The 21,969-nt window shown below is 44.5% G+C and overlaps 1 protein-coding gene across 6 annotated transcripts in view; it reads right to left on the bottom strand.

Annotated features, from left to right (window-relative positions):
- Positions 1-21,139, bottom strand: part of SPOCD1 (SPOC domain containing 1) — a 30,851-nt gene extending 9,712 nt beyond the window's left edge. Inside the window, exons 1-4 of one of the 6 annotated variants that reach the window (XM_054465125.1) lie at positions 21,069-21,139; positions 19,059-20,480; positions 1,506-1,547; positions 285-461 (exon numbers count right to left, since the gene is read on the bottom strand). In XM_054465125.1, the coding sequence (XP_054321100.1) occupies positions 285-461; positions 1,506-1,547; positions 19,059-20,441 (1,602 nt within the window). In that variant the 5' untranslated portion in view covers positions 20,442-20,480; positions 21,069-21,139. Of the gene's footprint in view, positions 1-284; positions 462-1,505; positions 1,548-19,058 lie in introns of all 6 variants that reach the window. The other 5 variants (XM_063666596.1, XM_063666588.1, XM_054465107.2 and 2 more) reach the window with 5 other exon arrangements.
- Positions 21,140-21,969: the final 830 nt, after the last annotated feature.

The following is a 21,969-nucleotide window of genomic DNA, read 5'->3' as shown; positions in this document are numbered from 1 at the left end:
AGACAAGCTATTGGCCGGAAATGGAGGCCAGGGACTATTCCCTCCCCAGATGTACTGGAGGCCCAGCCCCTCCCTCCTCCAGTCCACCCTGAATTCAGAGCTGCAGAAAGAAGTACACATGGAGCCCAGGCCAGCCATGCAGGCTGGGGCCTAACCCTGCCTCTGGCTATTCTGAACGACCGCGAGCAAGTGGCACCCTCTCTCTGAGCCTCAGTGACAGCTCTGTGAATCAGGTGTGAAGGTGCCTCTCTCAGCAGGATTAAATGACGTCACTTGTTCTGTACCTGGCACCCAGCAGGGCCCTGCGCCATGGGCCTTTTCTTCCTTCTGAGCCTCTGGGCAGGTGAGGGTGAGCTGACCTCCATCAAGTCCTCTAGAACCTCCAGCTTTGGTGGCAGCTGCCCCCCTGCCTGGCTGTGGCTGACGGCCCCCAGGAGCTGGATCACTGGCCCGGAACCCAGCTGCGGGGGAGATTGCACTTCAGAAGCAAGCGGGGCCAGCTGCTGTTCCCACCTTCAGAGTGCTCGCCCCACCTGTAATTGTTCAACGTCTCTCTCCCACTGGAGTGTAAGCTCCGTGAGGATAGAGAACATGCCTGTCTTGGTCCCCGCTGTATTCGCAATGCTTGGAAAAGGCCTGGCACATAGTGTTCAGTGAATGTTTGCTACCTGGCTAGCCTCTGTCCCAGGAGAGGGGCCTGTCTCCATCCCCATCCTTTCTCAACTTCCCCCTTAACCCCCAGTCACATTCATAGTTAACTGGACTCTGTGCCAGGACCCTCTCGCTCTTCTTCTGACCACAGATGCATCTCATCAGGAGGGACATACCTTGTTCTGACTCCACCTCCTCCTGCTCAAAGCTCTGTCATGCCCCTTTCAGGGGTCACTGACTTGTTGTGTGCCTCTCCCTTGAAGCAGCCAAATGCAGGCATTTGTAAGGCTTACACTCTTTAAGGCCGCTGATCACTCCTCTATTGCCCATAAAAGAAATCCCTTCATGACTGTTTCAAGGTGCAAAGTAGATTTTGTTCTTCTAATGAACTATGGAATCTATCCTGCTCGGCTTTTTGCTATGGCTGCCAGGAAGCTCAGTGTTAACTTTGAGCCTGGCAGGTGTACCTTTCCAAGATTGGTAGAGTAAGGTGTTGTTGTAACAAGATCCCCCTTCTCCTTCCTCTTTTCTTGCTTTCTTTAGGCTTTTAGACCATTTTAAGTGTGTTTCAATTCTTTTCATTTATTGCAAACCGCAGGGAATTGTTTTAAAAGTAGGTGAGTCTGAAAACTAATCCTTGAATGAATGATCATGAAATGGTCAGGTTCCAAGGTCTGCAGGAAACTAAAAGTCTAAGATCCAACATTACAGAGGGAGGGGAGCACTAGGAACCACTGGGGGAGGGCAGGCTGGGTGGGGGTAGGATCTCCACATCTACTGTGGAGGAGCCCTCCCACTCCACCCCATCTGAGGCAAGGGAGGAAGAAAAGCAATAATAAAACGTAAAAACCTACGTAACACACAAGCTTCACTCCATGGGGTATTTTCACTTCCTCCTTGGAGAGAAAGAGGATGCAGAGATTAGAATCCAGAGGACCCAGCCACCCCATGGAAGGGAATTCACAAAAAGAAGACATTCTTGTTGAAAGGGTGTGTGTTCAGTGTTCACTGAGTTATAATTATATCAAAAAAGTTGTCCATCAAAGGGAAAATGGTTAATGAAAAAAATGTCCATCAGGCCGGGTGCAGTGGCTCACGCATGTAAACCCAGCACTTTGGGAGGCTGAGGCGGGTGGATCGCATGAGATCAGGAGTTTGAGACCAGCCTGGCCAACATGGTGAAACCCCATCTCTACTAAAAATACCAATATTAGCCGAGTATGGTGGCGGGCACCTGTAATCCCAGCTACTTGGGAGGCTGAGGCAGGAGAATCACTTGAACCTGGGAGGCGGAGGTTGCAGTGAGCCGAGATTGCGCCACTGCACTCCAGCCTGGGCGACAGAGTGAGACTCCGTCTCAAAAAAAAAAAAAAAAAAAAACCATCAAAGGGAAATGGTTAATAAATGGTGACACTTTGTACTACGAATTCTATGTGGCTTATAAAGGGTAAGGAAGTCATCATAAAAATTACCACTCGTTGAGGGCTTATGAAGTAGCTGGCCCCACAGAAGCACATCATTCATGCTATTAAGGTCTCAGAATGACACCATGAGGTATACACTATTTCTATCCCCATTTTACAGATGAGGAAGCTGAGGCTCCAAGAGGATCTGAAAAGTCCTATAGCTGCTAAGCTGCAGAGCTAGTATTAGAACCTAGCTCTGTCTGACTCCAAAGTCCAAGCACTTAGCTGTGGGGCTATGTGGAGACATGAAAAGATTCGTGGAAAGATGTCATGAAGTATTATTGGGAGAAAAAGAAAAAATAGGTTACAGAACAATATCTGTTGCATAAGCCCATTTATGTAAATATATATTTACAGATACATAATAGAGGTTATCTCTGGGGAATGAAACTCCAGGGAGACTTTCCCTTTCTACTTGTAGACACTTGGGTATTCATGTTACTCAAAACGAGCATGTATTTCTTTTATAATCAGAAACATATTTTTTATTAAAAACAAGTTCAGAACAATACGTGTGGTGTGCTACCATTCGTGTTACAGACAGAATGAATTTTAAAATTTGTATTTGCTTGAATACGCATAAAATATCACAGGAAGTATCTGCAAGAACCTATATAACCCAGGCTGCCAGTAGGGAAGCAACTGGGTGCCGGGAAAGATGAGTTTCACTTTTTTTGTTTTTTTGAACCATGGAAATGAATCAGCCTTTCAAAAAAGTAAATTGAGAAAGAGGGAGAAAAAAAAAACAAAGAAAACAGGGGTGTGGGAAGAAGAGCAACAGGAAGAATATCAAGACCAGCCCTTCACAGTTCAAAGCCTTTTGGCTGGCCCCTGTCTCAGGGGTCCTAATGTCCACGTTATGAGGCTCCAAAACAACAGGCAGGAGAATGAGACGAGCGAGGCCTTTCAACACTGGACTATCAGACCAGAATACAAACTACGTATGTATAATATGTTTAAAGAAATAAAAGGAGACGAATACATGAGTGAAGGACAAAAAAACTACAAAAAACAACTGAGCAGATTTGATCGGGAACGAAACACGACTTCTGGGAATGAAAAATGTAACAATCTTAATTAAAATTTAAAAACTCAATATATGGGTTTAATAGCATATTAGATGCAGCTGAAACAAATTAGCTAACTGGACAACACATTTAAATAAATTATCCAGAATCTTCACAGCAGACACTGTGAAGCACTAAGAGACACATCACGCCTGTAATCTCAGCACTTTGGGAGGCCGAGACAGGAGGATCGCTTGAGGCCAGAAGTTCGAGAGCAGCCTGGGAAACATAGCGAGACCCCGTCTCTACAAAAACAAGAAAAAAAAAAAAAATAGCCAGGCATGGTGGTGTGTACCTGTAGTCCCAACTACTCAGGAGGCTGAGGTGGCAGGATTGTTTGAGCCCGAGAAGTCAAGGCTGCAGTGAGCTATGATCACACCACTGTACTCTAGCCTGGATGACACAGCAAGACGCTGTCTCAAAATAAAGGAAAGGAAAGGAGAGGAGAAGAAAGGAAAGGAGAAGAAAGCAAAGGAAAGGAAAGGAGAAGGAGGAGGAGGAGGAGGGAAAGAAAGAGAAAGAAAGGAGAAAGAAAGAAAGGTAGGAAGGAAGGAAGGAAGGAAGGGTGAAAATGATTAATCTAAAGTTCCAGAAGGAGAGAGGAAAGAGAATGGGTAGAAGCAGTGTTTAAAGAAATAAGGCTAAGAATTTTTCAAAATTGATAAAAGACAAAAATTTACAGATTCAAAAAGCTCAGTGAATCTCAAACAGAATAAATAAAAGGAAATTCATACCTAGACACATCAACACTCATAAGGAGATCCTTACATACATAAAAAGAAAAAATAATAGCTAACACTTGAATAGCACATAAAATGTGCTACATCTGTGGCAAGTGCTTTATATATTAGTTAATTTAATCCTCACCACAATCTTATGAGGTACTGGTACTGTTATCTCCCCCATTTTACAAAAGAGGAAACTAAGGCACATAGAGGCACAGGGAGGTTAATCAGCTTGCCCAATGTCACACAGCTAGAAAACCAAAGAGCTGGGATTTAAATCCAGACAGTCTGATTCCAGAGGCCATAACTTCAACTACTATTCTATGATCCCATTCACCAAAATACCTTTTATCTATAAAGGAATGGCAATTAGACTAACAGCTACTTTCTCAATAGTAATAACGAAAAGCAAAACATAGAAAAATAATATTTTCAATGTGCTTAAAAAAATAACTATCAATTGTGGACCCAGACAAAATACTTTTCAAGAATAAGGAAGAAATAAAGATACTGTAGAGAAAAATCAAGAGAGCTGTTATTTTTCTTGATAATTTTGCTTTGCTCGATAAACAAAATGCTAAAAGATAAACCTGAGGCAGAAGGAAGGAAAAACAATCTCAGATAGAAAAGCTGAGATGAAAGGAAGAATTTTGAGCAAAGAAAATGATGAAGATGTTAAATCTAAATAAACATTGATTGTATGAAACTATAATAACAGTGTGTAATTTGGGGATTTTTTGAAAAACAAGATAGGACCAATTTACTGGATAACAACAACACACAAATTGGAAAGGTACACACTTGGAATTAGAGCATTCCAAGATCCCTATATCATTTTGGAGTAAGACAAAGATTGTAACTACCTTTATACTTTGATAAGTTAGTTATTTGTGCTCAAATTTCTTTTTTCTTTCTTTCTTTTTTTTTTTTTTTTTTTTGAGATGGAGTCTCGCTCTGTCACCCAGGCTGGAATGCAGTGGCATGATCTTGGCTCAAGGCAACCTCCACCTCCCAGGTTCAAGCGATTCTCCTGCCTAGGCCTTCTGAGTAGATGGGACTACAGGCACCCACCACCACACCCGGCTATTTTTTTCTTGTGTTTTTAGTAGACACAGAGTTTCACCGTGTTAGCCAGGATGGTCTCAATCTCCTGACCTTGTGATCCACTGGCCTCGGCCTCCCAAAGTGCTGGGATCACAGGTGTGAGCCACCGAGCCTGGCCTGTGCTCAAATTTCTAAGAGAACCACCAAAAAAATATAAACTGAGGATAGGAAACATCTAAACTACTAGAGGGATAAAAAGGAGTAAGAAAAAAATAATCCAAAAGGAGGAAATGAAAGGGAGAAAGTGCCGAAATGCAAAACATATGCAAAGCACAAAACAGGCCTGGTGCAGTGGCTCAAGCCTGTAATCCCAGCACCTTGGGAAGCTGAGGCGGGAGGAATGCTTGAGCTCAGGAATTCGAGACCAGCCTGGCCAACATAGCCAGACCCTGGCCCTACTAAAATTTTCTTTTTTAAAGAGCCAGGCACGGTGGCATGCGCCCGTAGTCCCAGCTACTTGGGAGGCTGAGGTGGGAGAATTGTGAGCCCAGGAGATCAAAGCTGCAGTGAGCTATGATCACGCCACTGCACTCTAGCCTGGGCAACAGAGTGAGACTGTGTCTCAAAAAAAAGCACAGAATAAAATGGTAGGAGTAGATGTAAATAAATCAGTAACTATAACAAATGTAAATGAACTAATATTTCAGAAAAATACAAAAATTATCAGAACTTTAAGGAAAGAAAATACAATTATAAAGTCTTTATGAGACCTATTTCTAAAACATAATGATGCAAAAAGGTTAAAATAACAAAATGGAATAATATACGAACAGGCAAATAACCAACCAAAATAAAGCTTTGTAGCTATATTAATAATCAGATAAAAGAGATTTTAAAGCAAAAAATCATTAGAGGCAAAGACTTGACTACATAATTATATGTAGTTTTACCAGGAAGCTATAACAACTCTAAACTTATAAGCATCTAATAGCATAAGCTCAAAAAGTATAAAGCAAAAAATGGTAGAACTACAAGCAAAAAGACAAATCCACCATGACAGCAAGAAAGTTTCATGTATCTCTGTAACTACTGATAAATAAAGCTGACAAAATAATCAGTAGGAATAAAAAATAATTAATGAAATCAACAAGCTTCATCTGTACATATATAAAAATATATACAGAATATTAATCCTAATAACTAGAGAATACATATTTTTTTCCAGTATACAGGCAACATATATAAAAACTGAGCAAAGCCTGGGCCAAAAAGCAAATATCAACAAATTTCAAAAGACTTTTTTAGATCAGCACTGCCCAACAGAAACATAAGCCACATGTGTACTTTTAAATATTCTGGTAGCCACATTTTAAAAAGTGAAATTAATTTTGTAGTTTATTTAATTCATCATATCCAATATATTGTCATTTCAACATGTAATCAATATGAAAACTTTTTTTTTTTTTTGAGACGGAGTCTCACACTGTTGCCCAGGGTTGGAGTGCAGTGGTGTGATCTCGGATCACTGCAATCTCCACCCTCCGGGTTCAAGCGATTCTCCTGCCTCAGCCTCCTGAGTAGCTTGGATTACAGGTGCCCACCACCACGCCTGGCTAATTTTGTTTGTTTGTTTGTTTTCAGTAGATACAGGGTTTCACTATGTTGGCCAGGATGGTCTCAAACTCCTGACTTCATTATCTGCCCGCCTCAGCCTCCTAAAGTGCTGGGATTACAGGCGTAAGGAACCGCGCCCAGCCATGAACAACTATTAATGAAATGTTTACTTTTTTTTGTACTGAGTCTTTGAAATTCAGTGTATATTTTACACTTACAGTACATCTCAATTTGGACTAACCAAATTTCAAGTGCTCAATAGACACAAGCGGCCAGTGGCTATCAGACTGGATAACTCAGATAAAGACCAACTTCTCAGACCACAATGTCATTAAGTTAGAAGGCAATAAAGACAAAAGCAACAAAATATTACGTTTGGAAATTAAGAAATACACTCTTAGCCGGGCATGGTGGCTCACGCCTGTAATCCCAGCACTTTGGAAGGTCAGGCGGGTGGATCACCTCAGGTCAGGAGTTTGAGACCAGCCTGGCCAACATGGTGAAACTCTATCTCTACTAAAAATACAAAAATTAGCCAGACGTGGTGGCACATGCCTGTGATCTCAGCTACTAGGGAGGCTGAGGCATGAGAATTGCTTGAAGCTGGGAGGTGGAGGCTGCAGTAAGCCAAGATAGCACCACTGCACTCCAGCCTGGGGGATAGAGCCAGACTCTGTCTCAAAAAGGGGAGGGGAGGGGAGGGGGGAAGGGAGGGGGAGGGGAGGGGAGGGGAGGGAAGAGGAGGGGGAGGAGAGGGGAAGGGAGGGGGAGGGGACGGGGAGGGGGAGGGGAGGGGAAGGGGAGGGGGAGGGGAGGAGAAGGGAAGGGACTTTTAAATAACACATAGATCAAAGAAAAATCGTAATTAAAAATGATAAAATATTGAGATTGAATAAGACTGTATGTAAAGTCTATGAATGCAGCAAAAGCAACAATTAAAAGGTTCCTTTATAGCTTTAAATGACTTTATTAGAAAGGAAAAAAGGCAGAAAACTAATGAACTAAGCATAATTTTTAAGACTTTATAAATAGTAGCATAAACTGAACGGAAGGTGACATTGACAACAAACATACAGTAGAGAGGATGAACAAACCAAAAATCGGTTTTTTGAAAAAACTGACAATTCTCTGACAAGATTGATTAAGGAAAAGAGAGGAGGTATAACTAGCTAATATTTGGAATGCATAATTACAAGTGCACAGTCCTTAAAGATAAGAGGCTATTGTGAAATACTATATGCCAACATGCCAATAAATTTGAAAACTCAGATGAAACAAATAGATATCTAGAAAAGTATAACTTACCAAAATTGATTCAAGAGAAAAACAACACTGAATAAACCTATAGCCACAAGATAAATTGAATCAGTAGGTAAGGAAACACCTTCCCTAAAGAGAACATCAGTCCATACTTTTTTTTAACCAGCCATTCTATCAAAATGTCCAAAAAACAAATAATTCCAATCTTAAATACATTATCCCAGAAAATAGAAAACAAAAAGATAATCCACAATTCATTCTATGAAGCTAGCAAAACCCTGATACCAAAATCTCACAAGGGTAGTATGAGAACAAATCATTTCAGGCCAGTTAATTCATCCATTGAAAACCCCAAACAAAATATGAAATTGAATTCAGAAAAGATGAAAAAGATATAGCATTACCAAATTGGGTTTGTTCCAGCAAGGCAATAACTTAATATTTAAAAAAGCTTAATATTAAAAAAAAAAAACACTAACTCCTTAAATTAACGAATAAATTCGAGGATAAAAATCATATTATTATCTCAGAAATGGAAAAAACATAAGTGATTAAATGCACTGTGCAATAATAATAATTATAATAATTGCAAATATTGTAATTGTAATAATTGTAATAATAATTGTAAATAATTAGCAAATCAGGAAGAGAAGGGAGTTTCCTTTACCTGATAAAGAGCATCTATATAAATAACATAGCAAGTGTCATACTTAAGGTGAAATGATGACCACATTTCCTTTAAAATCCAGAATAAGTCATGGGTTCCTTGCTATCACCATTTCTATGCAACATTATACTAACAGTCTTAGCTAGCACAGTAAGGAAAAGGAAGGGAAGAGAGATGTAAAGAATTGGAAAGGAAATAACAAAAACTGTCATTTGTCTACATATGATTGTCTACATAGAAAACAAACAAAATTCAAATAGATAAATTATATAGATTAATAAAAGCAAGATTTCTGGATGCAAAATCAATAAACAAAACTCAATTCTGTTTTTACATGGGAGAAAGTGTAGAAATGCAAAACGTATGCAAAGCACAAAACAGGCGGGGCCTGGTGGCTCATGCCTGCAATCCCAGCACTTTGGGAGGCCAAGGCGAGTGGATCACCTGAGGTCAGGAGTTCAAGACCAGCCCAACCAATATGGTGAAACTCCGTCTCTACTAAAAATACAAAAATTACCCGGGCATGGTGGTGGGTGCCTGTAGTCTCAGCTACTTAGGAGGCTGAGACAGGAGAATTGCTTGAACCCAGGAGGCAGAGGTTGCAGTGCGCTGAGATCGCACCACTGTACTCCAGCCTGGGCGACAGAGCAAGACTTCGTCTCAAAAAAAAAAAAAAAAAAAATTATATATATATATATACACACACACATATACACACACACATACACATATATATATAAAAAATAGCATCAGTAAATATAAAGTAGTACAAGGAGACATGTACCTTCTGATGGAAAGAACACACTACCAACCCAAGAAGTAGTTCGGGCTAAAAACTGAATCCAATTCTAATCAAATCTCTAGATTCAACCACCAGTTCACAGCTTAAAGCAAAGACAGAGGAGCATGCTTAACTATACTACAGGGATACAAAAATTACAGGACATTCTAATTTCTTCTTCTTCAAAAGAAAAAAAGACTGCAAGAAAAAACAAGATATGGAGGGAGAACCTATAGTTTAAAAGGCTTAAAAGAAACATCAACCAATCGCAAAGTGTGGACCTTATTTCTATCCTGACTTTAATAAGACAAGTTATAAAAATAAGTTGTTGGCCAGGTGCGGTGGCTCATGCCTGTAATCCCAACACTTTGAGAGACCAAGGTGGGTGGACTGCTTGAGCTCAGGAGTTTGAGACCAGCCTGGAAAACATGGCAAAATCCCATCTCTACAAAAAATACAAAAAATTAACCAGGCGTGGTGGCACACGCCTGTGGTCCCAGCTACTCAGGAGGCTGAGACAGGAGGATCGATTGAGTCCAGGAGGAGGAGGTTGCAGTAAGCTGAGACTGTGCCACTGCACTACAGCCTGGGAAATAGAGCAAAACTGTGTCTCCAAAAAAAACTAATTAATTAATTATTTAAAAATTTGTCATCTTTATGAAACTACTGCAAATTTGGATATTAAATGAATATTTGATGATTTTCAGGCAAGATAAGATAACATATGGTGGCTAGGGTTGGGTGTGAGTACAAAAGGGTTCATTCCAGGGTGTAATCCCAGCACTTTGGGAGGCCCAGGCGGGTGGATCACCTGAGGTCAGGAGTTCGAGACCAGCCTGGCCAACATGGTGAAACCCCGTCTCTACTAAAAATACAAAACTTAGTCAGGCATGGTGGTGGGCACCTGTAATCCCAGCTGCTTGGGAGGTTGAGGCAGGAGAATCACTTGAACCCGGGCTGCAGAGGTTGCAGTGAGCCGAAATTGCACCACTGCACTCTAGCCTGAGGGACAGAGCAAGAATTGGTCTCAGGAAAAAAAAAAAAAAAAAAAAAACAGAAAATACTTTAGGACTGCCAAGTGACAGTTTCTCTTCTTGACCAAACTCTAGCCAGGCTCCTCTGAGCCTCCTTCTCAGCTAGGCCTCAACCTTTGTCTATAAAGACTTGAATAAACACTAAAATAGTTTCTAAGAGCTCATGGCCACATCCCTAAGATGACTCTACCCCTCTTAAAGTAGCTGCCTAAGAAAACTCAAGGCTGCCCCCAAAATGTACTGTTTGTTCCAGCCAACACCTGAGGATAGAACCTCTGCCTCCAGTCTCTACCAGAGGATAGAATCCTAACTTTGATAACTGCCGCCTAGAAGACAAAATTGGACTAATTACATTTATACTGACTGACTCTTTGTAATTTTCAGTTCCCTGGCTCTACTGAGCCCTTGCTTGTCCCCCCTCCTCCACTCCTAGATTCTTCCTTTAGAATGCCCAGTTACTTCTGTACAAATCAAAGCTGAGTTCAGTTTAGTTCATGCTGAACTATCTTCCCTATTGCAATCATTATTACTGAAATCTGTCCTTACCATTTTAGCTAGTGTTTGGCTTTGTTTATCTTTGACGCTGTCTATGTGGTCTCTATCACAACTACTCAACCATGCCATTGTAACAGGAACTCAGCCACAGAAAATATGTAAACAAATAGTCCAGCTTATTTACAAAACCAGGTGAGGTAAACCATCCACGGACCATAATTTGCCCTGCTTACAATTCAGTCTACTTTTACATATACTCGAAATTTTCCATAATAAAAAGTTATATATAGATATAGATATCATATCTAGGAATAAATCCTGAAAAGAATGTCAGGCATGGTGGCTCTCGCCTGTAATCCCAGCACTTTGGGAGGCCAAGGTGGACAGATCACATGAGGCCAGGAGTTTGGGAAGAGCCTGGCCAACATGGTGAAACTGCATCTCTACTAAAAATACAAAAATTAGTCAGGCATGGTGGCACATGTCTGTGAGTCCAGCTACCTGGGAGGCTGAGGCACGAGAATTGATTGAACCCAGGAGGTGGAGGTTGCAGTGAGCTGAGCTCACACCACTGCACTCCAGACTGGGCAACAGAGTGAGACCGTCTAAAAAAAAAAAAAAAAGTGCAAGATTTTTATGGAGAAAATGTAAAACTGTATTGAAAGACATTAAAGATCAAAATAAATGAATATACTATGTTCATGGATTGGAAGACTCAATATTGTAAAGATGTTAGTTCTCAGCCAGGTGCAGTGGTTCATTCCTGTAATCCCAACACTTTGGGAGGCCAAGGCAGGCAGATCACTTGAGCCTAGGAGTTCAAGATCACCCTGGGCAACATAGTGAGACCCCATCTCTTAAAAAAAAAAGTCAGTTCTCCTCAAACTGATTTATAGTTTCAATATGTTTCCAATCAAGATCTCAATCAGTGTGTGGGGTGTGTGTGTGTGTGTGTGTGTGTGTGGTGTGTGTGGGTGTCTGGAAATTGACAAGCTGATTGTAATACATGAAAAAGCAGAAGAATGTAAGAGTGAAGATCCTCTTGACAAAAACAAAGTTGGAAGACTTGTCTCACCAACTATCAAGAATTATTAATAAGCTACTATAATTAAGATTATGTAATATTAACAAAGGGAAAGACAATTTGAACAAGATGAGTGTAGAGACCAGAAATCAATCTCACATATACGGAAACTTGACTTACGGCAGAGCTGGCATTGCATGTAAATGGGGAAGGACAGAATTTTCAGCAAACGGTGTTGGAACAATTGGGTATCCATACAAAAAATTAAATTAGATCCCTGCCCCCTATCATTCACAAAAGTCAATTCCAGGTAGATTACAGACCTAAATGTGAAAGGCAAAACAACACAATATATGAGAACTTCATCACTACCTTAAGATAGGAAATGAATTCTTTAAAAATACTTCTAAAACAAACTATAAATAACGGATAAAGTTGGATATTTTAAAATTAAGAATTACTTCAGCAATTTCACTTCTGGGTATATACACAAAAAAGAATTTAAAGCAGGGATTGAAACAGATATTTGTACACCAATGTTTTTAGCAACATAATTCACAATACCCAAAAGGTGAAAACCATCCAAGTGTCCATTGATAGAAGAATACAATGGAATGTTATTCATCCTCAACAAGGAATGAAATTCTGATACACACTACAATGTGGGTGAGCCTTGAAAACAGTATGCTAAGTGAAAGAAGCCAGTCATAAAAGGACAATTATTTAGTGATTCCATTTAAGTGAGGTACCTAGAGGAGTCAAATTCATAGAGACAGAAAGTAGAATGGTGGGTATCAGGGGTGGGGGGAGGGAAATGGGGGGTTATTGTTTAATAGGTACAGAGTTTCAGTTTGCGGTGAGGAAAACGTTCTGGAGATGGATTTTGGTGATGACTGCACAACAATGTGAATGTACTTAATGCCACTGAACTGTACACTTAAAAATTGTTAAAATGGTAAATTTTAAGTTATGTATACACTTTACCACAATTTTTAAAAATTAAGAATTGCTGCTCATCAACAGATACCATAAAGAAAGCAAAATTATAAGCCACACTCTAGGAGAATGTATTTGCAAAATACATAAGCAACAAAGGAGTACTATCCAGAATAGATAAAGAATTCTGGCCAGGCGTGGTGACTCACGCCTGTAATCCGGAGGCCAAGTTGGGCAGATCATGAGGTCAAGAGATCAAGACCATCCTGGCCAACATTATGAAACTCTGTCTCTACTAAAAATACAAAAATTAGCTGGGCATGGTGGCACGTGCCAGTAGTCCCAGCTACTTGGGAGGCTGAGGCAGAAGAATCGCTTAAAACCCAAGAGGCGGAAGTTGCAGTGAGCTGAGATCGTGCCACTGCACTCCAGCCTGGCGACACAGTGAGACTCCATCTCAAAAAAAATATTTTTTTTTAGCCGGGCGCGGTAGCTCACACCTGTAATCCTAGCACTTTGGGAGGCTGAGGTCGGAGGATCACTTGAGGTCAGGATTTCGAAACCAGCCTGGCCAACATGGTGAAACCCCATCTCTACCAAAAATACAAAAAAAATCTAGCCAAGCGTGGTGGTGGGCACCTCTAATCCCAGCTACTCAGGAGGCTGAGGCAGGAGAATCACTTGAACCCAGGAGGCAGAGGTTGCAGTGAACCAAGATCACGCCATTGCACTCCAGCCTGAGCAACAAGAGCAAAACTCTATCTCAAAAAAAAAGAAGGCCGGGCCCGGTAGCTCATGCCTGTAATCCCAGCACTTTGGGAGGCCGAGGCAGATGGATCACGAGGTCAAGAGATCGAGACCATCCTGGCCAACATGGTGAAACCCCATCTCTACTAAAAATAAAAAAGGTGTGGTGGCGGGGCGCACCTGTAGTCCCAGCTACTTGGGAGGTTGAGGCAGGAGAATTTCTTGAACCCGGGAGGCAGAGGGTGCAGTGAGCCACGATCACGCCACTGCACTCCAGCCTGGCAACAGAGCGAGACTCTGTCTCAAAAAAAAAAAAAGAAAAGAAAGAAAACTTTTTAATTAGCCAGCCATGCATGGTGGCACTGGCCTGTAGTCCCAGCTACTCAGGAGTCTGAAGCAGGAGGATTTCTGGAGCCCTGGAGTTCAAGGCTGCAGTGAACTATGTCACCCAGCCTGGGTGACAGAGCAAGACCCTGTCGCTAACAAAAAATTTAAAAAATGGCCAGGCGCAGTGGCTCACACCTGTAATCCCAGCCTGACCAACATGGTGAAGCCTTGTCTCTACTAAAAATACAAAAATAATTAGCTGGGCATAGTGGCGGGCACCTGTAATCCCAGTTACTTGGGAAGCTGAGGCAGCAGAATCGCTTGAACCTGGGAGGGGGAGGTTGCAGTGAGCTGAGATCACGCCACTGTACTCCAGCCAAAAAACTTTTTTAAGAAAAGACTTAACAAGAATAACCAAAATGCATGAAAAGATGCTCCTTAGTAAGAGGGCAGTGAAAATTAAAACAACATTGAGACACCACAGCATATCTCCATTTCAGCAAAAACCCTAAGTCTGGTACCATCAAGGGCTGGTGAAGAGGTGAAGTCACCGGAACATTCATACACTGCTGATGGGGGTGTATACTATTTCAACCACTTTAGAAAACATCTGGCACCATTTAAGTTGAAGATATAACCTAGCAATTCCACCCCAGAAAATATTCCCTGGAGATACTCTTGCCCATATGTACCAAAAACCATACAAAACTATCACAGCAGCACCATATGTAGCAGGAAAAAAAAAAAAAAAAAAAAAAAAAACACCAAATGTCCACACGGAGTCAACAAATAAATAAATTGGGGCATATTCATGCAATGGGGATACTTGGTGCCAACACTTAGGAACTGTGTGATCTTGGGAAAGTTACTTAATCTCTCTGTGCCTCAGTTTTCTCATCAGTAGCATGAGGATAATACCAGTATTTACCTCATGGTGTTGGGGCAAGGATCATTATCATTATTCGAGACTCTTAGAATAGTGCCTGGAACAGAACAAGCTCTCTCTATAAATGCCTGTGTTGATAAAGTTCCTTGGTCCCTGCCCTGGAGAAAGGCCATCCTGACACTCGACCACCCTGCAGGCTCTCCATTTCCATTCAAGCTGGCCTCTCCCACCTGGCTCCTGTCCCACCTGTAACCCCCACCCTCTACTCCTGCGACACTCCAAGCTGCCTCTTGCAATGCAGCTCTGCAGAGCACTGCCCTCTTCCTAGCAAGCCTCTCCTACTTTCTCACCTGCTGAACATCTCCTTCCCTTGCCCAGACTCAGTTCAGACAGCCCCCTCCTCTGCCCTCTCCTCCCCTCTGAACATCCACGGTCCACTGGGCTTCAGTCTGTATTTCAATTCTCCGGTTAGCGGCTTTCTCCTCCCACTAGACTGTAAGATCCCTGGACGAGCCCCGCTCCTTGTTCAACAAATTATAATAAAGCCCTGTGAACAGTCAAGTTATGCAGGACTGGAGTCAAACCCTGGCTCGGCCACTTACTCACGATGTGCCCCGAGTGAGTCACTTAACTTCTCGGAAGCCCAGTTTTCTTACTTAGTAAAATGGGGATATTAGTGTTGACTTTTTTTTTTTTTTTTTTTTTTTTTTGAGACAGGGTCTCACTCTGTTGCCCAGGCTGGAAGGCAGCAGCACCAGCACAGCCTACTATAGCCTTGACCTCCTGGAATCAGGTGATCTTGTCACCTCAATCTCCCGGGTAGCTGGAACTACAGGCACAAGCCACCATGCCCAGCTAATTTTTGTATTTTTTCTACAGACAGGGTTTTGCCACATTGCCCAGGCTGGTCTCCTGAGCTCAAGCAATCCACCCGCCTTGGCCTCCCAAAGTGCTGGGACTACAGGTGTGAGCCACCATGCCTGGCCGACATTGACCTTTAATGGTTAATGTAAGGATTAAATGAGATGACATACTTGAAGCGCTCAGTCTATAGTAGGCACACTAATATAAATGAAACGAGCTCCTCTTAGGCTGCTCATCTGTTAGGAAGACACGCTCCTCCTTCAGTCACTTCTTGACACTTTGCAGCTACAGATAGCATACCTTGAACCAGGGATTCTGGGTCAGGCCAGAGGAGCTGTGTGCCTCTCTGGTTATGACTGGTGGAATGCGAGCAGCCCGGGTTCACTGGCAGAGCTGCCCCCCCCCACACATACCCACTGCTATCCCACCCACAGAGCAGCTCCAAACCTCACTGGCTACTGTGGGGCCCAGGACGGACAAGAGAATGGCATCCAGTCCCCCTCCCATCTCTCTTCCAAGAGTCTCTGGTTCATTCCAGAAGAATACAACACGGCCAGCCTCTGATATCAGACTCCTGGCAGTTCTGGGGCCCAGTTCATTCTCCCCACTTCACAGAGGAGGCAACTCAGATTCAGAGAAGAGACATTTCTAAATGTCTAAAGTCTTCTTGCAGCCAGGCGCAGTGGCTCACGCCTGTAATCCCAGCACTTTGGAAGGCCGACGCAGCAGATCACCTGAGGTCAGGAGTTCGAGACCAGCCTGGCCAACACAGTGAAATCCTGCCTCTACTAAAAACACAAAAATTAGCTGAGCATGGTGGCCCACACCTGTAGTCCCAGCTACTCAGGGGAATCCCTTGAAACCAGGAGGCAAAGGTTGTGGTGAGTCAAGATTGTGCCACTGCACTCCAGCCTGGGTGACAGGGCGAGACTCCCATCTTAAAAAAGAATTAAATTTAAAAAAAAAAAGTCTTCTTGCCACTGAGCTTAAGAAAGGAAAAAAAAAAAGTTAAACTCATCTAAATGTCTGAAGACAGTTCTAAAGTCACCCTGTACCCTGTAGTAAGAGGCAGAGCTTGACCTTGAACCTGTCTGCCCCTGCCACAAGCCAGGCTGTCTCCAGGGGAAGGTGCTAAGGCCCTAAATGGGGCTCCAGACCAGCCGGGCACTGTGCCCCCCACTGCCCAGGTCCCACTCAGCCCTGTACACAACCACCCGCCTGTCCCTGTTATAGCCCAGACTCAATTTTTCTCCCGCAGCTGGTACTGGTTGTCACGGCAACGAGTTGTTTGGAAAGCTGTGGGATGATGGGCTGTGCCGCAGAGTCAAGGATGGAGCCTGGAGGAGCCAGCAGTCGTAGGCTGCTTCCAGTCAAGCCAGGCAGGAAGCTGGCTCCACCACCGCATTCAAACCAGCCCCCTTAAAGGCTGCAGACCCAGGAATCCCAATTCTGGGCATCTGGTCCAAATAAATCATGTGAAGAAGGGAGGAGCCAGACGCACAAGGATGGTCACCCCTGCATTACTTACAGTAGGACGAAATTGCTTATGTCACTAACAGGTAACCTATTTGAGTATTTTTCTTGCACCAAGCACTATGTTAAATGCCAAACATGTGTCATCTCATTTCAACCTCACCACCTCCCTAGGAGGTAAGCACTCTTCATACCCACATTTTGCAGATGAGAGAATTACACTTGAAAAAGTGAAGCCACTCACCTCGGTTGTTCAGATAGTGGCAAAGTCAGGATTGAATGTTAGCCTATTGGTCTCCAGGGCTCATGCTCCTAACTACACTACAGTGGTTGGAAATGAGAAGAGGAAGTACCTGCCCTCATCCTGACAGCACCTGTGCCTGTGACAAATACATCCATAGACAGTTATGACGCAGGGCTCAGGAAAAGATCAAATTCGGCAGAGCAAGGTGAACCCACTGGGAAAGATCTTCAAATACTACAGAACTTACAAAACCAAGCAAAGTCCTGGAACAATACGGCATAATAGGAGCCTATTTATAGATAAAAAGGCTTGATGCATAGTGGAAAACAGCTCACTGGTTCTATTTTACTAATTGGCTGTTTGGCCTTGAGTACTCATGTCACCTCTCAGAGCCTCAGTGTTCAGATCAGTGAAATGGGTATATGTCAATAGAGTCTATCTCATAGGCTTGTTACAAAGATTGCAGATAAAGTGCTTAGCACAATATCCAGCATATGTTAAGCAAGCCAGATGCTGTTACGACTGTGCCGATAACACAGAAAATACACAGAGAAGGCAGTGCAGTGAGCTCTCAAGACAGACCGCCTAGGCTTGTACCCTTGCTCCCATTCACCAGCTGGGTCTGTAACCTCACCTCCATGGACGTCATGTGAAGATTAAATCAAAAACATCTAGCACATCATGCATATTCAATAAACGTGATGAAAATCCAACAATGTGAGAAATATACACCAAAAACAAGTAGAGTCTTCTTCTGCCTTTGGTGTATAAATGTTAGCTATGATTATTAATAAAATGATGATGATCATAAGCAAAAGAACAAAGGAAAGGGAAGTGGTGATATAGGGAACATGGCTGGGCACTGACTCCCTAGCTATGTGAGCCTGGAGAATATTATTAACCCTCCGAGCCTCAGTTTCCCCATCTGGTTATATGGGGCTAACGCCTATCTTACAAGGTAACTGTGAACACTAAAGGAAAAGCAAATTTAACACGAATTAAGCAATTTACCTTGCGCCTTGTGCTGTGCTAGGCACCTTTTTTTTGTTTGTTTGTTTGTTTTTTGGTTTTTTTTTTTTTTTTTTTAGACAGAGTCTTGCTCTGTCACCAGGCTGGAGTACAGTGGCGCGATCTCAGCTCACTGCAACCTCCGCTTCCCAGGTTCAAGTGATTCTCCTGCCTCAGCCTCCAGAGTAGCTGGAACAGGCACATGCCACCACGCCCAGCTAATTTTTGTATTTTTAGTAGAGACAGGGTTTCACCATGTTGGCCAGGATGGTCTTGATCTCTTGACCTCATGATCTGCCTGCCTCCGCCTCCCAAAGTGCTGGGATTACAGGCGTGAGCCACTGCACCAGGCCTAGGCACATTATTTTATACCATAATCTCATTTAATCCTTGAAACAACCCCATGAAGCTGCAATTAGTATCCTTTTTTTACAATGAGGAAACCTAGACAGGTTAAGAAAACATCCCACAGTCACTCAGCTAGGAAGTGGGCAGAGGCAAGATTCGAACCCAGGACTCACTGACTCCAAAAGATAATGACCCCTCACAAGGATTCAGCGAATGTAGTTTATTTTCTCTTTCCCGGTTTGTGGGCCTCATTTTACCCAGTTTAGTTAATAGGGATGTGAGAGAGAATGTTCATGAAGCGCCCATCTAGCTTAGCTTTATTAAATTCCACCGCCAAGTATGGTATTGAGAAACATGGCCAGGCCCTTCCTATCCCAAACTCTCAGACTCAGCTCACCAGTCTGGAGCAGCCTCCTGGGCTGGGTTCCTCTGGCCTGTCCTGGTGGGAGTTGTCTGAGCTTCTGTCTGCGCCCTGGTCTTGGGCACAGGGCACTGAACCTTTCTTCAGGTTCTTGGTGCCCTTGGATCTTCTCTGCTCCACGAATGGGCCTGAGCAGGCCCTGCTGGCTTCAGTATCCAGGGAGGAGCTGAGGCCGCCCAAGGGCTCCCGGGAGCTGGCACAGGTGTCAGCGGGGGCAGCGAGTCCTTGCTCCAGCCTTCCCCTGGAAGCTGGCTGAGCCTTGGCCTCCAGCTCCTGCTGGTCCTGAGCTGGAGCCCGGCCTTCATCGCTGCCAGCCCGCATGACACACACAGCTTCTTGCTGCTCTGCAGAGGCCTGTGCTGACGTCCCCAGGCAGAGAGCTGCGCTCTGTGGAGGAGCCTGTGCAGCTGAACTGAGGGACTCCCCTCCACTGGACACTGGGAACCCGACAGGGCCACAGGGGCTGCCTGGCTGGGCCCCATGCCCTGCAGTGGGCACATATCCAAATTTCTCAGTCCCTGAGGCACATCCTGCCCCACGTCCACCTGGCTCTCCAGGCCCAGACCCAGTGCCTTTTGGAGAGGGAGGTCTGCAGGGGCCTCCCAAGGACTCCAGGTCAGCAACTTGGGCAGGGTCTCCCACAGACAAGAGGTTGTCCCCACGAGGGCTCTGATCAAGCCACAGGAAGCCACCAGCCCCTTTCCCACAGTCTGAATGAGCCCCTTGCTTCCTCCATTTCTTTCTTACCCTCACAGGGACTGGGCCTGGTGAGGATGTCAGGGGCCTTCCAGGGGGCTCCTCTTTGCTGAGTGTGGGGCTTCTTCTGTCACACCCTGGAGAACTCATTCCACCATCTCTGGCTTCCCTGGGCCTGGGGCAGCTCACCTCCTCCACCCCTGTAAGCCTCTCCCTGCAGACCAGAGCTCTGTCTGGGAGACCAGCAGACCTGCTACAAAGTTTCCTGGGGCAACTGTCATCTAAGATGTCACACAGAGAAACCTGGAGCCTCTTGGAGGTCAGAGCTCTCCCCTGAGCAGGCACCGAGGGCAGCTGCATGTGGAGCCCAGGACCTGGCATCGAGCCCCGGCTCTGTCCCACAGCTAGCAGCTCCAAGACCCCTGGCCGGACCTCAGCAGCACCCGCAGCCCAGGAGCTGGCACCTCGACGGGCCTCCTTCCTGGGGATCTTCCTTCTGCTGCCAGCCCTGACTCCGGGCCCAGAGCTTGCTCCCGGCCCATCTGGTGCCAGGCCTGGCGTGGAGCTGGCTCCTTCCATGTTCTGTAAAAGCTCACAGTTGTGTTGGGGACTGAGCACAGGGTCTCCTGTGCTGGGGCCTTCTACGTCCCCTGCCTGGGACATGTCTGTCCACCTACCTGGGCCAAAAGCACAACAGGGGCCCTGTGTGGAGACAGAAAGAGGAGACTTTGTCATGGAGAATCCGACCTGTCAGCCCGTTCAGTGGGAACTGGGAGGAGCCCCTCTTCCAGCCAGCGCTCCCAGACCCTTCCACTCCTGAGGCCTAGGGGTGAGCACTCCAGGGAGGGGAGCACCTAGCAGGAGCTGGTGTCCTGGGTGAGGGTGGAGAGGCCTGCCTCCAAACAGGGCCGAGCTACGGTGGCCTCCAGGGTCTTCTTTTCTCTGAGAGTTCACGCATTCGCTTAAATGGGACCTAATAAGATACCATTTATTTATGACTTACGTGCTTATTTCATTTCATACTGGCAGCCACAGGTGAGGACACTGAGATTCTGAGATGTTAAGACACTCACCCAAGGAAGCACAGGAAACGGAAGGGCCAGGAGTCTCTCTCCCAGTTCTCACACTCCGCAAGGAGCAGATACTGAACGGGGTTCGTGCCCATAACCCTTCCCGTCTCTCTCCCATCGGTCCCGTTCTGAAAGGCGCCCCACCCAGGTTCCCAAGCCTTACTGGGACAGTCCCCCAGCATCCAAGAAATCCGGGCCCCATCGGTCGCGTCGCTCTCACCTGGGCTTCCCTGGGTTTTCCCTCCTGGGGTTCCACCCACTAGCTGAAAAGGAGCTGGGATCACGTGATGCGGGGGAGGGAGGCCCTTGCTGAGGGATAGGGGCGGAGTCCCTGATGATGCGCAAAGAGCTGCTCCCCAGGCGTGCTGGCGTTCCTGCCCCGGCAGAGGGCGCCCTCTTCCTCCTGAGGGCTTCCTGGAGGAGGTGCCAATCCTGGCTCCCAAGCAGAGGTAGGTGGGTGCATGGGGCAGCGAGGGGCCTTGGCTGCCTGCCTGAGAGTTGAACTTGATCCTACCGCAATAGTCCCTGAGCCAGTAGGACAATGTCAGAATTATCTAGATTTTTTGCCTAATTTTATTTTATTTTATTTTTAAACTTTTATTTTAGGGTCAGAGGTCCATATGCAGGTTTTTAATATAGGTAAACTTGTGTCACGGGGGTTGTTGTACAGATTATTTCGTCACCCAGTTATCAAGCCTAGCACCCAATATTTATTTTTTCTTATCCTCTACTGCCTCCCACCTTCCACCCTCAAGCAGGCCCCAGTGTCTGTTGTTTCCCTCTTTCTGTCCATGTGTTCTCATCATTTAGCTCCCACTTATAAGTGAGAACATGCAATATTTGGTTTTTCCGTTCCTGCATTAGTTTGCTAAGGATAATGGCCTCCAGCTCCAACCACGTTCCTGCAAAGGACATGATCTCATTCTTTTTTATGGCTGCATAGTATTCCATTGTGTATATGTACCACATTTTCTTTAGCCAGTCTGCCATTGATGGGCATTTAGGTTGATTCCACGTCTTTGCTATTGTGAATAGTGCTTGCCTAATTTAAAAAGAAAATCTCAAATATAATTATATAATTTATGTAGATGGAAATGCAGATTCAATTCCAATAGAAGGTT

Source organism: Pongo pygmaeus, chromosome 1, assembly GCF_028885625.2.
Source record: "Pongo pygmaeus isolate AG05252 chromosome 1, NHGRI_mPonPyg2-v2.0_pri, whole genome shotgun sequence".
NCBI lineage: Eukaryota > Metazoa > Chordata > Mammalia > Primates > Hominidae > Pongo > Pongo pygmaeus.
Note: the sequence above shows the minus strand (reverse complement) of the source record. Positions and strands in the feature narration are given on the sequence as shown.